A 17,277-nucleotide genomic window follows, 5' to 3' on the forward strand; every position below is an offset into this window, starting at 1 on the left:
ATGGTACTTCGTCAAATATCCTCCAGTTTGATTTGGAGAGGGAGAGCCTGGCCCTGATACCGGTGCCAGTGAATAAGTCTGATTTTGAAGGCTTCATACTCATGTGGGCAGAGGATGGTGAGCTGAGTTTACTCTCCTTGTCAGGCTTCACCGCCCAATTATGGAAGAGGAACATCAGCTGTAACGGTGTTCCATCGCGGGGGATAGTAAGAACTGTTGAATTGGACAAGCTACTTTCCCTGGATTCAGAGGAGTACGTAACGACGCATGGCTTTGCTGAGGATAATAATTTGGTGGTCCTGCGGGTCGGTATCAGCACCATCTTCACTGTCCAGATTGAGTCACTACAGTTCAGGAAAGTTACCGACAACAGCAAATGGTACTATTATCCATTTGAAAGTTTCTATGCTGCAGATAATATCATGTCTTTGCACTGCCAGTATAACAAAACCAAGTTGCTCTTTGATAATGGGTTGATGGAATGCCTTTCATATCTTTTCATGTTAAGCTAACAATTTTAACTAGTGTCGTGTTAATTATTCTTTTGCTTCTTGATATGATCTCTTCAACACATAGCAATTTTGTTCTGTCCCAATGGTTGTGTGGTGGTGTTTATGTAATTTTTATGATTTAGAAACATATGAGTTTCTGATATCTAACTTAGCTCATGCCACCAGTTCTATTTCTGTGGCCAAGTTGGAAATTCTTTATATTATAACTGAACTAAATTTCGTTGTTGTCTGCTTGTTGACATATGCAAGAGCTGTATAATGGTAGTGCTAGAGCATATAGATGCATTGCAGTTTTTCTCAACCAATGAGGTGATGTGCTGGCACCATTCTGTTGTATTGTCGATAAATATATATGATGCCAAGTTGTTTTTAATATTCTCGTATTTTTATTAACATCACCATTGGACAATGTGGTTGAAGTCAGAGTTGGGAAAGTTTCTCATCAGTTTAGGGTGGCGGTTAAGTTCTTTTCTACAAGATGAGATATATAACACTTGGAGACAACTACTTGAAAAACTAGCTTGAAGCAACCAAAATATCAAATAGATATCGCCTACGTATGCACATTTAGAAATTTAAAGCAAGTTATTGTTCTATTCAGTATTGCTGCCTTTGCTGATCTTGCTAATAATCTTAAATCCATAATAGCGAGTTGGTTCAAAATTTACAATACTGTTTATTCTGTTGACTTTTAGATAGTCCTGCAAGTGGTAAGTCCATTTTTTCCAACAATAGTCATGCAATATATTTGTTTAAATCTGAATGGCCACGATCAATTATTCTCTGAGATCAGATGTGGCAACAAACCTGAGGATGTGGTAACCATAGAAGTGGAAGATGTGGCTTTACGAATTAACTGTCTTCCACTCTTCTAATCACTCTTATTTGTTTATATTGTTATCTTTTCCAATAATGCTGAGATGATTCCACTTTTTTAGTAGTACAATCTTCACAATGGTGAAGCTGATAATTACTTTCTAAATCACAAAGAACAGATTATGAAACTTCATCTTTTCCATGAATGGACAGTACAAATCGGTTTGACTAATGACATCAATTGCTCTACTGGTATCTAGAATTGTGTTCCGGTTGCTGAGAAGCAGGAATGGACTTCTTTGCTGAAGGTTCTTTCAATTTGACAATTTCTCATGGAGATCGGCCATCTTTGTAGCTTGCACAAGTGGACCTGTATGAGTTAATCTTTTAATTGGTCAACTTCCCCTTCCCTCTGTTACCTAATTTCCGGCCACAATTAACCAACAGGCACGATGAAGATACATTGACCTGCTTTGATTAAGTAGTACTTGCTGTGTGGTTCATTTGCTATATGCTTTCGAAGCAAGCTTGCCTGTGTGACGATCCTTGCTTACATTTTTGTCAGTGTTTATGTGCATCTTGTTGCTGCAATAAACAGTAAACATCATAAGGTGGCTGCTCACTGCGAAGAAAAACATTTTGTCATGCTGGAAATAGTAAGTGCTGCTCCCCTAATGATCAGAGCAGATTTGATACACATATAAGTTTGATTTACCAGGTTCCACTGAATTCTGGTATCGTGCAGACTGAAGAGTTGCTGTCTAGATAAGCTAGAACAAAAGGAAGGAAATGCAACAGTCTTCCTATTCAGTAATGATTATTGGAATATTGCATTCCAAGATTTGGTTACCAAGAATTGGAAAGCTATATGAAGATTATGTTACCGTGAAGTCAGGTGCCAACCTTAGATTAGCATTTCACTGAAGCAAGTTTCCTGTCCATGGAACCAAGATCCTCTTCAGAGATGACACTTGGCTGGAGAAACTACTAACAATGGCACTTGCTAAATAATAAGTGTATAATAATTACCATTGTACAAGATCGCCATTGTGGTAGACTATCGCTTGAAATACAGATCTTCTCATAAGTGATAATCCGACATGCAGATCTCACGTTTATTTTGACTCGGGCTGAGAGCAACTAATTAAGGAGAGCTCGTTCTGAGCCTCCCCAAGGGTCGCGCTCTGGACGCGCCCTCCAAATTTATTTTTCGCACGCGTTTTTGACTTTTTACATGGTTTTTTTGGCTTTCCACCGGTCTTTCTTAGCTTTTGAAAAAAATATATACTATATTTTGAAAAAAATGCGTGAAAAAACGTGTTTTTTTCCTTCTGTGAGAGGTATGAATTTGCTTCGCGAGAGGCACGGTTTTGCTTCCGCGGGAGGCGTGCCTCCCTTGCATCTTGGAAAATGAAAAACATGCGTTTTTTCCTTCCATGAGAGGCACGGATTTGCTTCCGTGACCGTGCCTCTCAGAAACGAAAAAAGCGTTTTTTTTCTTCCACGGGAGGCATGGTTTTGCTTCCGCGAGAGGCACGGCTGAAAACATGTGTTCCCTCTTCCGTGAGAGGCACGGGTTTGCTTCCGCGAGAGACATGTCTTCGGAAATGGAAAAAAAATTGCTCTCGGTTTCGGTTTTTATGCCTGGATTTGTGTGCGGTTTTTTCATGAAAAAAAGTTCGTCAAAACCTATCAATATGGGATCTAATTTTAAAGATATCGACGAGAGGAATCCAAGGGTGAAACCGGTTCGAGATTTTGATGCGGGTTCAAGAGATAAAACGTTTTGAATAACGAATCAACATGGGATCTAGTTTTGAAGATCTTGACCCGAGTAATCCAATGGTGAAACTGGTTCGGAATTTAGACGCATGGTTTAGAGATAAAAAGTTTTGAATAAACGGATATAAAAAATACAAAACTCTCGGGTTGCGGCATGTGCGCCACTTGTCGCAACTTTTTTTTTAAAAAATATCAAATATATTATAAAGATTCATCAGAAGTACAAAGCACCTCAGATATAATAGAATTTACATCGAGGTCCATGAACAACCGAAACGACCATTGCCACAGCAAGAACGAGTCGCTGACGCGCCGCTGTCGCCGCTCCATATCGGAGCCAGATTGACCTTGTCGATGACAGCCGGAAAGTCTTTGTGCACGTGTCCCTAAGGACCAGCGTCCGGCAGCCGCAGTTGTCACCATTGAACCCTTGAATCAATCGGCCGTTGCATAAGCATGACGAGAAACCCTATTCTCGCAGCTCCGAGGAGCTGCAGGAATCTACGCCGGAGCTATGTCTAATCCGCCCCGACAAAGAAACTTAGGATCGGAGCCTGGAAGACTGACTCGAAGAAGAAGCACCACCATCCGTCTAAGCGCCACCCTTGCGAGAACTAAAACCCTACCTATCTAAGCAGAGGCACCAGGAGGCTCCCCCCCCCCCCCCCGGCCGCTAGCCGCCGGAGCGATAGTTGGAGGGGAGGCTGTAACATCCCAAATTTTCAATTTGGAATGTTATACATAGATCATCATTGCATATCATGTTTTATTGCATTTTGACAAATCCTCGATAAATCCTAAGCAACTCAAGGACCCTCAGAGAGAGTTGGGGATTTTCTCGAATTTTCATATTTGATTTTCATCAAATAATAAGACGAGGATTTTTGGTTTTAATTATTTTTCTCTCCGGAATAATATTTCATTTAAAAAAATAAACGAGAGGAGAAAATATGACTTCTCCAAAATATTTGAAATACTGGAGGAAAAATGTTAAAATCATTTATTGGAATTTATTTGCAATTTTTATTGCATTAAAAATATTGCATGTTTTCAAAATATTTATTTTGTATTAAAAAAATGTTCACCCTATTCTAGATTTTCTAACTAGACGGGGAAAATTAATTTTATATTTTTCTGATTTTTATTTATTTTTCTACGAAATTTTTTCGCGGAACGTTTAAAAAAAAAACGCGGACGCCCGACTGGGCCGAGCCCAGCCGAGCGCCAGGCCGCCGGCCCGCCCGCGCCCTCTCCTCCACGCGCACGGGAGAGCGCCGCCGCCGTGTCCTCCATGGACACGGGACCGAGCCCGCCGGAGCTTGCCCCCTCCCCCAAGCTTGCTCCCCCCTCCTATTTATACCCCCCCTCTCTCTCTCCCTCACCCCGCCCGTCGCCGCCGCCGCCGCACTTGCGCCCGCCGCCGCCGCCGTTCGTCGCCGGAGCCGCCGGAGCCCCCTCGCCCTCGCCCGCACCCCGCCGAGCCCCGCCGCGCCCCCGCCTCACCGGAGCCGCCCCGACGAGGTATACCCGCTGCCCGTTCGTCGTTGCCGGTTTTTGTTAAAAAAAACCCTTCGTTTTAAAAAAAAACCCTAGATCGGTTTTTTTCGGTTTTATTATTTTGCGAGCGTTCACCGAACCGTTCATTTTAACGAACGCGTTCGTCGGTTTTTCTCTGTTAACGAACGTCCGTTATTTAACCGTTCGTCCGTTTTTCTTTTTCATCGGATTTTTCTGCGATTATCTCAGATTCGATTTCTGATCGAATCTTCGTTTTTGTTTAACTTCTCGCTCGTTTATCGGAATCAGGCGATTCAAGCGCCTAGAGTTTCGTCTCGAAATTCTCTTTCCGTTTAACCTACTCAAACAAGTTTTTGCTACAGTAAAATTTGACCTAGATCCAGATTAGCAAACAAAGTTTCTTTCTTTCGCAGTTTGACTTTCGTTGCTTCTTTCGAGTTGATTCTTTTTGCAAACCGGAGTTCTTAAGTTGAACTTTCTGGTTGGATCCTTCATTCGAGTTTTACCTGTGCATTAGATGAGTACTGATTGTATGCTTGTTTGTTTGCGATAGAGTACCCGGAGTGTGCCGCTTGTTACTTCGAATCGCTAGGTTTTGCGGATCATCAGCAAGGCAAGTAACACTTTGATCATATACCTTCCATACCCAGTTTTTATTGCATTAGATCTGTTTTCCTCAAACAATTGCATGATTAGGATCTAATTAAATTGTGGGTATTGGGAAGTAGTTGAGGTAGTACCTATTACCTGTTTTATTATCAAACCCTTGGGAGTTACTTCTACGTTGCTATTTTATTGCCATGCTATGCTCGTAGACGTGGATTGGGTTTGAGTGAAATTCATGACAGATGTGAGATTGTTAATTAATGGTTTACTTAAGGTGGCAACTAAAAATCACATCTGGGTGGATTGAGGTACCTGGGTATTCCAGGATTGCCTGTTTTTCTTTTGGACCGCCACCCAGGTTCAAAGGGATCATGAGATTATTCATGCTAGAAACTTCCGTATGCAGCCGCAAGCTATTATGGGCTCTAGCATAGTTGACTAAGTTGTGTGAACTCTTACAGTGGTAGACTAGCAGATGTAGGGGAAAGTAGGTGTAACTGTCTACCCATACGTAAGGTGCAAACACTTCTGAAAGACTGTGTCTCGGTCATCCGTTACTCAAACACCATGTAGTGCGAGTAATCCAATGGAGGCGATCGAGTCTTGTGGGGAAAAGTGCACAAACCTCTGCAGAGTGTACAAACTAATCATGGTTAGCCGTGTCCCCGGTTATGGACAACTTGAGTATCTAGTATCTGGATTATCATGTGAATCTCATCACTATGTTACTTTTAATTAATCTTGTTGGGTTAATGATGATACTTAATTGGGATTGAGATGCTGTCAACCATCTCAATGTTTCACAACCACCATGATAGTTAAATAAAATTTATTCCTTTGAAGTAGGATAAAATTGGCTTTTCGCAAAACTGTAACCATATAGCTTTCCACCAGCCATATATGCATGTAGTATAGCATCATTATTGTTCATTATTCTCTATGTGTTACATTGCCAGCATATTCTATGTGCTGACCCGTTTTCGGGCTGCAACGTCTCATGTTGCAGACTTTTCAGACGACGAGTAAGGTGCCTTAGGTCGTGGTCTTATACTCAGTGATGCCGCTGGAGTTGATGGACTCACTTATCTTCCAAGTCTTCCGCTGTTATCGTTTTAGATGGCCTTAAGCCATGTTTATCATACTTATTCTCTTTGGAGATATTTGATGTAATAAGTGTGTGATTGCTACTCTGTTATTAATCCTCCATTTGTACTGTGCGTGTCAGCATTACTGATCCAGGGATGACACTGGTGCACAGCAGCACAGACCATTTGAGGTCTGGTCGCTACAGAGGCGAATCCATCGGCTCAATCGAAAGGAGGAAGGCTTTCCCTAATCGCATCCTGGGGAGATGAGAGTGGCAAAGAATACTTCTCAATTAGTGATTTCGGAACTCTAGGGAAACCCTAGAGGAAACTTTTCTCGGTTTTTTCTAAAATTAATTGTTAATTCCCTGTGTCGTTTTTTTGGGTAGCCCGTGATTTTTTTTTTAGATTTTTTTTAGATGATGAGAAGACGAGGCAGCCCGTGACCCGTGTAGGGGTTCTGTGTACTTATCGTGGGCTTCCTCCGTTGGGCTTTCGATCTCGCCCCAACTAGCAGCGTCCTCCCGGACCGCACGACCTCTGAGGACAGCGAGATGTCTCCGGCGGCGGCGGCGGCGCCACTGGACGACGAAAACCTACTCGCCGAGATCCTCCTCCGCCTCCCGCCGCTGCCATCCACCCTCCTCCGCGCCTCCCTCGTCTGCAAGCGCTGGCGCCTCCTCGTCTCCGACGTCCGCTTTTTCCGCCGCTTCCGCGAGCACCACCGCCACAGCCCTCCCCTCCTCGGCTGCTTCGTCGAAGGCGACCGATGCGTCTCCTACACGCCCACCATGGATCCCCCCGACCGCGTCCCCGCCGAGCGCCTCTCGTTGCAGCTCGACGAGACCTGCCACTCCTGGGTCCTCGGCAGCCGCCACGGCCTCGTGCTCATCTCCCCCAACTCACGGAATCACGTCCTGGTGTGGGACCCCGCCACCGGCGAGCAGCACCGGATCGCTTTTCCCCCAGGGTTCGTCGGGGTCGCGAACTCGATCCACGGGGCGGTGCTTCGCGCCGCCGGCGAGGCCGGCCACTTCCAGGTGATCTTGGTAGGGGTTGGCGGACAAGACAAGCAACACATGCGATTGCTCGCCCGCGTTTACTCGTCGGAGAAAGGCGTCTGGGGTGCTCTCATCTCACCACTGATTCCATTCGAGGGATATACTACTAGGGGTATTTTCGCCATCTATTTTCGGGGTTTCTCGGCTCTGATGCTTGGGAATTCCTTTTACTGGTGCCTTGGCGGGCGTTCGGATGCAATTCTCGAGTTTGATTTGGAGAGGCAGACCCTAGATGTGATCCGAATACCATCGTGTCTGTCTGAAGTGGACCTTCTCCAGTTCGCGGTTATGCGGGCGGAGGGTGGTGGACTGGGTTTACTCTCCATATTAGGCTTCACCGCCCAATTATGGAAGAGAAAGACTGATTGTAATTGTGTTGCATCATGGGGGGTGGCAACAACTATTGAACTGGACAAGCTACTTTCCCTTAATCCAGAGAAGGAGAGAGTGCAACCCCTGATAGAAGGGCTTGCCGAGTACAATAATGTGGTTCTCCTGACTACAGGTGGTGATTGTGTCATCATGCTGCAGCTTGAGTCACTGCAATTCAAGAAATTTTATGAGACTACCAACGCCTTTTATCATCATCAATTCGAAAGTGTTTATTCTGCAGGTAATAGCTTTGCCTTTATAACTTATAATGAAGTTGTGCTGTAGTGTACTGTCCGGATGCTTGTGTCTCGGTATTTTATATAATGGTTATGACTTATAAACTGGAAAAATATTTGTTAGTGGTACCTAGTTTAGGGAGGGGGGTGGTGTTGTTTTGAATATTCTGACATCGTTAATTTTTATTATCATTAGACTGTGGTACATGAAAACTAACAGGAAGTGACTAACACATCAAATACTTAGCTCAATACGTACATTTGGAAGCTTACTTGTGTAATTCAATATTGATATCTCTGCTGATCTTGCTAAAAATCCTATAGAAATAGAAAGGACATTAATGTGTAAAACATGATGTTTGGTTGTGCCATAGGAAAAAAAACCCAGGAACATTTTTGAAGGGCTAGGTGGGTGCCGTATTTGTCATCCGAAGTCTGAAACGAAAAAAGTCTCCAAGAGGTTGGACTCGATGGAAATTTTCCTTTGGAATTGCATGTGAAGTACTCCCTCTGTCCCATAATATAAGAGCATTTTTGACACTACACTAGTGTAAAAAACGCTCTTATATTATGGGACAGAGGGAGTAGACAATAGAAAAGGGTCTATGTGTTTCAACTTGCCATTGCTATGAGCTTTGCATGATTTATTTTTTAGTAGAATCTTCCAAAGTTCCTCTGAACCGAAGAAGCCCTTAATTGTTTTTCTGAAATTACACATGCGAGTTTAACTAAATATCTTCAGTGATGCCTTCTCCTATCTATTTGGCTTCCTATAGGAATGTCATTGGTTGTTTCAGTGTTTGACTTCTTATGCTTGTAGGGACAAGCATTGGTGGTGGACATGATGTTGCCTGGGTAGATATGCCATTATGATTTTTGGTTGAGCAGGTAAGCATATCTTCTGCATGCAAGTTCACTTATCTAAAAAGTTCTTTCAAAATAAAAAATAGTGCTTTCCTTTTTACTACCATTTCGGTTACCAAATACTCCCTCCATCCCAAAATAAGTGACTCAACTTCATACTAACTTCAGTACAAAGTTGAGTCACTTATTTTGGGACGGAGAGGGAGTAGATTGCTTTTGTTAGTGTGGACTCTTCTCCCTCTATCATATTAGCTGACATTGCCGCCGGCTAGCCAGGATGTGAGGTTGATATTGCAGGAGATAAATAGGGACTGGGGTAGGGACAAAGCTAAGATCGAAAAAGGGGATTTTTCACTCATTTGTTTCTTGCCGGTTCTGTCGTTATAGCTTGCCATCGTTATTCGCTTACATCATTATTGTTGACATCCTTATAGGCCAGACACACATGACGCTTACAATTGGGTCCCGCCTAACTTAACACATGCTTCGCCATCATTATTCGCGTACCTAACTCGGTGGCGCCCTTGCTCTCTACGCCTTCTCCTCTGTTTTGGCTGTGTCACCACCTTCAGTTGTTACATTTCCTCGGTAGTGCTGCTTCAGTACATTGAGATCGTCCAAGTTGCCAGTTCTTGAGGAATACCAGCCCAGTTGATAAACCCTTGCGGTATTAGCGGAATTCCCTTTCTTGACGAGTCACCGATCAAGAATTGCTTCAGGTCTGGATTCTCCACATCTAACTCAATGATTTCAGGACATGGAACACGGGATGGACGGCACTTCCGGGCGGCAGTTCCAAGATATATACCACTGAACCAATCAGCTCCAACACAGTGTACGGTCCAGACTATTTGAATGCCAGCTTCAGACAAGGCCTGTTCACCGCTGAACATTAAGCACGAGGCTGCAGCCCTCACCCACTTTAATGGTTTTCTCTGATCGATGCTTGTCAGCTTGCATTTTCGTTTTGTTCTGTGCATTGGCCAGATGCCCCTTTTGTCAGTCCAGTTGCACTTGCATTCCGCCATAATTTTGCCAGCTTCAGTTCATGTTGCCAGCTGCACTTAACGTTCTGCCACAATTTTTACCTTTATTAAGTACTCCCTCCATAAAGAAATATAAGAGTGTTTAATCGCTCTTATATTTCTTTACAGAGGGAGTAACAAATTATGATTGAGAGAGTGGTCAAAGTGCTGAAGTTTTTCTTCTCTGCCCCCTGCCCTTCTGTCTGTCTCGCTATGCATATATTCTCTATCTTGCAAATTGTCTATTTTAATAAAATTTAGGGTGTGTTTGATAGCAAAGTATTATATAAACCAAAGTATCAAAAACTACAGTATTTTTGTCTGTAGGTACGAGATACCATAGTTTTATCAAAACACAATATTTTGAAGTATTCACAATACATAGAACATGTTTGGTTGTTACTGCACAACGCTGTAAATTTTGCTGGCTAGCCGTTGTGTTCAAACAATCAGCAGCTACCTAGCCGTTGTGTTATCTCCCAGTACAAGCACAAGCACACGCACCTAGCCGGCTGTTTGAATACTAGTATTTCTGTTGCGTTTTTGTAGCTAGCTAACTAGCTATCCCTTATCATCTCCGTGCATAACAACCGAAGCTGAACAACCTCTCAATCATCATACAGACAACGGGGGAAAGCGAAAATTTCCCATGTCAGATTTTTTTGCCAACGCTGATGAAACAAAAACAGTGTGTTCAAGTACTGCAGCCGCAGGTAACGAACAACTATGAGACCTCAGCTCAGACAAATTGTACTTGCACACATGGGTGCCTACTTCCTATGCAGACTCTTCTTTTTGGCTGCTCTGTTTTTTAAAAAGAGGTCTGAGGTTCTTTTTTTTATGCAGAGAAAAAACTGCAGTTTGGCAACCAAACAGGTCATTGTAAATAAAACTGTAAATAAAACTGTGGTAATCTTAAAAACTGTAGTATTTTCAAAATACTTAGAAAATACTTTGCTATCAAACGGGGCCTACTGTCAGGGCCTCCCCTACAGTTTCCCCTAAAAAAAGTGTCGTTTTTTATGCCATGCAGTTTAGAAAGATGGCATGTATTTTGTAGCGAAGTTAGTTTTAAAAATATATTTCAAATGATTTGTAAGCTAGATGGTTCAGCATTATTTGCCTCTGTAGGGGTTATTTGAACCATTGGTCTCTTAGCCTCTATTACCGAAAAAGGGTTGCCCCCCGCTTTATATTATAAAGCAACGACCACACGATACACTTGCTGGGGCCTCAGCACAAGCAAGCCCAAAAGAAACGAAAAAGGAACTGAAGAGAAAATAATGCCAACAACGGCGGATCAACGAAAACGATGAGGACCCGCAACCGCCGCGCCACCGGAAAATTCCACCACGCTCCTAGCACTCCGGACCGCCGCATACCAAACAACACCTTCAAGAAGGATCGCGACGATGACGACGCTGTTGCCCGGACATGTCCTAGGGTTTCCCCCGGTACGCGAGGGGTGAGGTGGAAGGGGTATGTCCGACGCCCTTCAGGAAGGCATGGCGGCGCCCACGGGCGTCACCGCGTCGGTGCCGGCCCTGCCGACAAGGATTTCTCCCGACCACCCACCAACCACGACCCCAGACGATCCATCCCGCGCCACCAAACACACCGCCCACCAACTTGCGCCACCACGGTTGAGCAGTCTCCATCGCTGTCTCACCATGGCAAACGAAACGGGACCGACGGAAACAAGACGACGCAACCAGGAACCAGGAGCGGCAACATCAGCAGCCTCGCGGGAGGGGACATCCTCCACCGCCCCCGGCCGGACGCAGCACAGGGGCAAACCGGGCCACCCTCGGCCCAGCCGAGCCCGAAACGGGCTCGCGAAGCCCCTGTCGCCGCGCTGCAGAAGGCGAGCCACTGTCGCCACCACCCCCAGCACGAGTCACGCCCCCGACCCGCCGGAGACGCCGCAAGCAGACCGGGCCAGGCCCGCCCATACCCAGATCGAGACCAAAAGGGCCCAGATCTGGGCCGGGGAGGCCCGCCGCGAGCCACCGCGCCGCCCCGCCGCCAAGCGGCCGCGCCACCGCCCGCACGCCACCCAGCACTCCGCCGCCCAGGGAGCCGCGCCGCCGCCGGATCCATTGTCGCCGAGGAGCACCCCCGTCGGCCGCCGTCCGCCCGAGCCGAGGCCCCATGCGGGGGGGAAAGGCCGGGGCCGCCGCCGCCGGCACCACGCGGGCAAGGCCCGGTGGCCCAGGCCGACGGCGGCGGAAGGGAAGGAGGGGGAGGGGAGGGCTGGGAGGGGCGACGAGAGCCCCCGGTCGCCCCGCTCGGGGAGGCGACGCGGGGGAGGGGGAGAGAAGATGGCGAAAATGATCGAGAAATGTGCTGGCAGTAGAAGTTGAAAGTGTGCCACCACCCCAAAATTTACCTACTGATAATCTCTGCTTATATTTCTGTCTTTTTCCGAGAGCGCTGAGATGATTCAACTTTAGTGTTTTTGGTAGAATTTCCTTTATGGTGAAGCTAATTTTTACTGTTTGAATCATAAAAAGTGTTGAGGTTGCATAACCTGCACTCTTTTCCATGGATTAGTAGTACAAAATGGTTTGCCTAATGACATTGGTTGCTCCACAGGTACCTAGAGTTGTATTCTGGCTACTGAGATGCAGGAATTTTCTTCTTTGCTGTGGGTCCGTCCATTTTGTACGCTTCAGACGGAGATATCGACCCCCTATGTTGCATGCATGGTCAACTGGGAAGTGGAATTGTAGGATTAATCGTTCATTGCTAACTACCTCTGTTATGTAAATTCTAGGCGCAATTAGCCAACTGGCTTGTTGAAGATACACACTTGCTTCGGTTAATTAGCGTTTGGGGTACATCTGCTTTATGGTCTCCAAGCAAGCTTGCCTGCCTGATGATCTTGGCTAATGTCATGTGTGTGTTCACCGTCTCTCTGTTTCCGTTTGATTATGTTCCATGTTGTAATGGTCTGGATATTTGATTTGACGTAATATTCTTGCTTATGTCCATTGTGTGCGCCTGCTGAATTTTTTATCTGATTTTGGCTGATGAATGTTGGATTACACTTGCCTGCCTGGAGCTATTCGACCAGCAATAGCAGCAATGGGGAGTTGCAGTTTTATCTATTCTGGTTCTATTTGTTGGTAGTCAGCAAATGGTAATGTAATCTCTGATGTGCTGTTTATGGTGTGCAAATACAAATATAAGTGTCAAGCCAGCAGCACCCCATTAATATGCTGCAGCAACAGCACCCCATTGTGATGCGAGGATGGTACTGGACGGCCAGTCGGAGCTCCTCACAGCTCCTTCTGAACCATCCCCAAAATCCTCATCTAGTCAGGCGCATCAAATCCTACTGGATGGGTAGGGCAACTCTAACACGGTTCATCAAAACACCCCTAAATATCCGGACTGCACTGTCCAGATACTTTTGGCCGTCCAACGCCGTGCATAAAATCCATCTGGGTGGGCTCTGACGTTCGAAATCACATACATTGTTACCGAACCAGGGGAGGCTTGCAGGTGTCCGAACAGTCATCAGGCCACACAATGCACGCAAATATATTTGACACTGAAGTTGACAGAGATAATAACCAGACAATGCATAAGGCCATGAGCAGCCATACATCATAGATAATAGCTAGAGTTCTTAGTAGCAGCAGCACATCAGTCTCATACGACACAGATAACTTAAGTTCATACAACTGACCAAAATAAAACAGATAGATGTTCCAACATGAAGCATAGACCGAAATAAAACAACGACACAATCATTTCAACCAACAACAAGATATGCAGTTTTGCACCATCACTCCAACTCCATCTCTCCATATCAGCAAGGCAGCAAGATTTCCCAAGGCTCAGAACTGTACAAACTGTAGGTTAGCAAATAATGTAGCAAATCATTCATGTACTTATCAAGGGAAGTAAGTAGTACTCACCGAGATTTATGATGCGGAATCATGCATCATCGGGGATGGAATTATTATCACTAGAGCTAGTCTCAGATACGTTGAGGCCAACCATTTCTTCAAGTAATTCTGAGATTAAAGTAAAGCAACCAGAAAACAGTTAAATTCAGCAAGGAACTAGGAAAAACCAAGGAAGCACCTAATGAACATATTTCCGTACCTTCCACTAGTTCGGTCAACTGCTCGGTATCCTCTTCATCATTTACAGGAACTGATCCCAGCATCCAATCCTGAGTACAAATGAGTGCCTGGAGAATGAATGGAGTAAGAGAGCTCCTAAACTCGTCGAGGATACGTCCACCGGCGCTGAAGGCAAACTCAGAGGAAACTGCAGATATCGGGACAGCCAAGACATCACGAGCAAGCCGGGATAATACTGGGAATCTAGAAGATTTGACCTTCCACCACTGGAGAATATCAAATTTGGCAGGGTGTGCTTCAGTCTCCTCGGCAAGATATTTCTCAAGTTCAGACTTTGTCGGACCAACCACAGAGTTGTTCATTCTCATCCTCTTGGCAATTAGGGACCTCATCAAGCTCATGCCTTGCACCACATCGGATTCCATTTCCTTCTTCTCACTTGAAGCATACATCTTGCCATACTCCTTAAACAAGTCATCAAGTGTTTCACTCATCTTTTTCCAAACTTCTTCTCCTTTGATCTCACCAAACATCTCAGAAGTAGCAAACCTTGTGTAATCTGACAACTTGTACCTTGGATCAAGAGCAACTGCCACAAAGATCAGAATGTTGAAGCTCTCATGATCACCCCAATACTTGTTGTACTTAGCAATCATCCTTTCAGCCATTTCCTTCCGCAAAGCATCAGTACTCTCACACCACTCTCTGAGCAAGATATAAACATCAGCAATTTCATGGAAAAAAATGCGAGATGTGCAACGATTATAGGCTGAAACACGAACAGTGAGGTTATAAAACGGCTCAAGAAATTCTGGGATCTTCCTTGCATACTCCCAATCTGCAGCTTCAGGAACTCCTGGCTCTTCCTCACTATTTAACTCAGTTGCAAAGTAAGGGTCATCATCGCCATACCTATCGAACACCTTCTCATATGTGGCTGCAGTTTTCAACATTAGGTATGTGGAGTTCCATTTTGTGCATACATCAAGCGGTAAGAATGCTTTGCTGTCCACCTTCTCCAAGTCAGCACACCTCTTAAATTGAGTAATTCTAGATGGAGAATTTCTGATAAAACGGACAGCAGCACGGACTCGCTGCACTGGGATATCCAACTCTCTTAGGAAATCTGAAACTAGCAAGTTTATGACATGGGTAGCACATCTCATGTGAAAATATTGTCCTTCTGCTATGCTGGTTTTAGCATTGTTCATAACCATCTTCATGTAACTTATAGTGCCATCGTTTGCTGATGCATCGTCAGCAGTTATTGAGAGCACTTTCTCTAAGCCCCAATACACCAAACACCTCTCGATGTCCTTCCCAATGTCTTCCCCATTACGACAACTAATCAAGAAGAACCCAATAATCCTCTTATGTAGCTTCCAGTCAGTGTCAAGGAAATGAGCGGTAACACACATATAGCTCTGTTGTTGCATAGATGTCCAGGTGTTGGTTGTTAGGCTGACTCTTTCACAGTTTTCTTTAAAGAACTTCTTCAGTTTCTCTTTCTCACGATAATAAATGGAGACACAATCTCTAATAGTGGGAGCACCGGGAGAACTGAAGAGGGGGGGTGAAGGAAGAAGGCGGGGGCGGCCGTGGCCGTGGGCAGCGGGGAGAGGCAGCCGCCGCGCCGCCACTGCTGGTCGAGGGCTTCTGTGTCGTGGGGGTTAGGGTAAATGGGGAATGGCCGATTTGGGGGCGAGGGGAAATGAGCGGAGTGGTGGCCATCGGAAACCGAACTACCCGAAAACCGAATGGCGCCCAGAATACCCGAAGACCGAATGAGAGCGCAGGAAACCCGAATTAGACCATCTACTAGAGGAGGAGGAAGATGCCCCAGCCACTGAATTTCAATCCAACGGTTCAGAAACAATGGACTGAAACTTGTATTTATTTATTTTTTGAAATGCAAGGGCGGTCCTGATTCTTTCATCGAAATGTCAAGTGAGCCCTTATCCTTTGAAGATGTACATTCTAGTCCCAATTCTTCTTTTAAGTGGTCCGTCGTAGCTCCTGTTCACCTCAGACCAACGCTGACCAGTCGGCGTGGCACTTTGGTCTTTGAATATCGTCACATATATTTTTTTGCAAAAACACCCCTTAGAAATCAATTTTTTCTAATATGTGACTCTTCTGTCTCTGTTCTAATTTGACTACAGTATCTATCTCCGCTTAAAAGGGCGGTCCTAATTCTTTCGTCGAATTGTTAAGCGAGTCCCTGTTCTTTGAAAATGCACGTTGTAATCCCGGTTCTTCTTTTAAGTGGTTCGTCATAGCTCCTATTGACCTCAGACTAGTGCTGACCAATTGGAGTGGCACTTTGGTCTTTGATTGAATACTGCCACATAATCTTTTTTTGTTGCAAAAGCATCCTTGAAAATCAAATTATTTTTTTCTAATCTGTATCCGTTCTAATTTGACTACGGTATCTATCTCCATCGGCTGCATCGACATCTCCTTCACATCGGCAGCCGCTCAATATACAATTATTGTGCCTTTGGCTGCACCATACCCATAGATGCAGGGAAGAGCTCCAACCTCTCTTAATGTTTTATTTGCATCACCTACACCTACCATAGGCAAGCAAACCGCGAACACCTCGGCCGCATGAAAAACACGACATGCATCCATGAACATGGCGTTGGACCCTGAGGTAGAACTCGTACGCCACATCGTGTGTCAGGAACCGCTGCCATATGTACGGGGGCAGACTCGTCCTCTCCTGCATTGGACTGGTCCCTATGCTTCGTGCACTGCGGCAGCTTGCATGTCAACTCCTGAGGGCGTAGTCCGGATCCCTATCACCATGCTCCGGCAAACCCCGCCACTATGCTCCAGCAACCAAGTATCTGCACCAACCTTGATGGTGGTGGTCGTGAGCCCAAGGTAGTACTGGAGCACGCCGACAACGAGTTGTGAGTATTGGCGGTGGTTGCACTCGTCAATTATGTCATGGTAGGCCTCCCCCCCCTTTGATTGAGGTCCTCCCGAAGCAAGCAATCAACGATAGTTGGTTCTAGGACGATGAATTCTTCATTGGTAGTGGGGCAACATCTCCTGTGAGACATGGGAGACAAAACATACAACAAGGCAGCCGCGCATGCATGGATGGGGATGGAATGGAGCACAACCTTTGCATCAGCCATCTGGTCATGTGAGGTGCTCGATTGAAGCGCCGGAGGCGGCCTCACATCTCTCCGGACCAACGCACGGTCCAGGCCGAGTAGATTTAGGGAGCTCGGGAGGAGATTAGGAGCATCGTGGCATGCAAGGGCAGGGAGCCGAAGGAACGAAACGAGC

The 17,277-nt window shown here is 45.4% G+C and overlaps 1 protein-coding gene across 1 annotated transcript; it reads left to right on the plus strand.

Annotated features, from left to right (window-relative positions):
* Positions 1-6,873: 6,873 nt before the first annotated feature.
* Positions 6,874-8,037, plus strand: LOC109750900 (uncharacterized). Its single transcript, XM_020309821.1, has one exon. It carries the CDS (start codon positions 6,874-6,876, stop codon positions 8,035-8,037), a length of 1,164 nt encoding a protein of 387 aa, XP_020165410.1.
* Positions 8,038-17,277: the final 9,240 nt, after the last annotated feature.

Source organism: Aegilops tauschii, chromosome 6, assembly GCF_002575655.3.
Source record: "Aegilops tauschii subsp. strangulata cultivar AL8/78 chromosome 6, Aet v6.0, whole genome shotgun sequence".
In the NCBI taxonomy this organism is placed as follows: domain Eukaryota; kingdom Viridiplantae; phylum Streptophyta; class Magnoliopsida; order Poales; family Poaceae; genus Aegilops; species Aegilops tauschii.

Excerpts from the sequence above, each read along its gene's own strand:
- LOC109750900 (XM_020309821.1), top strand. The coding sequence starts at position 6,874 with ATGTCTCCGGCGGCGGCGGCGGCGCCACTGGACGACGAAAACCTACTC.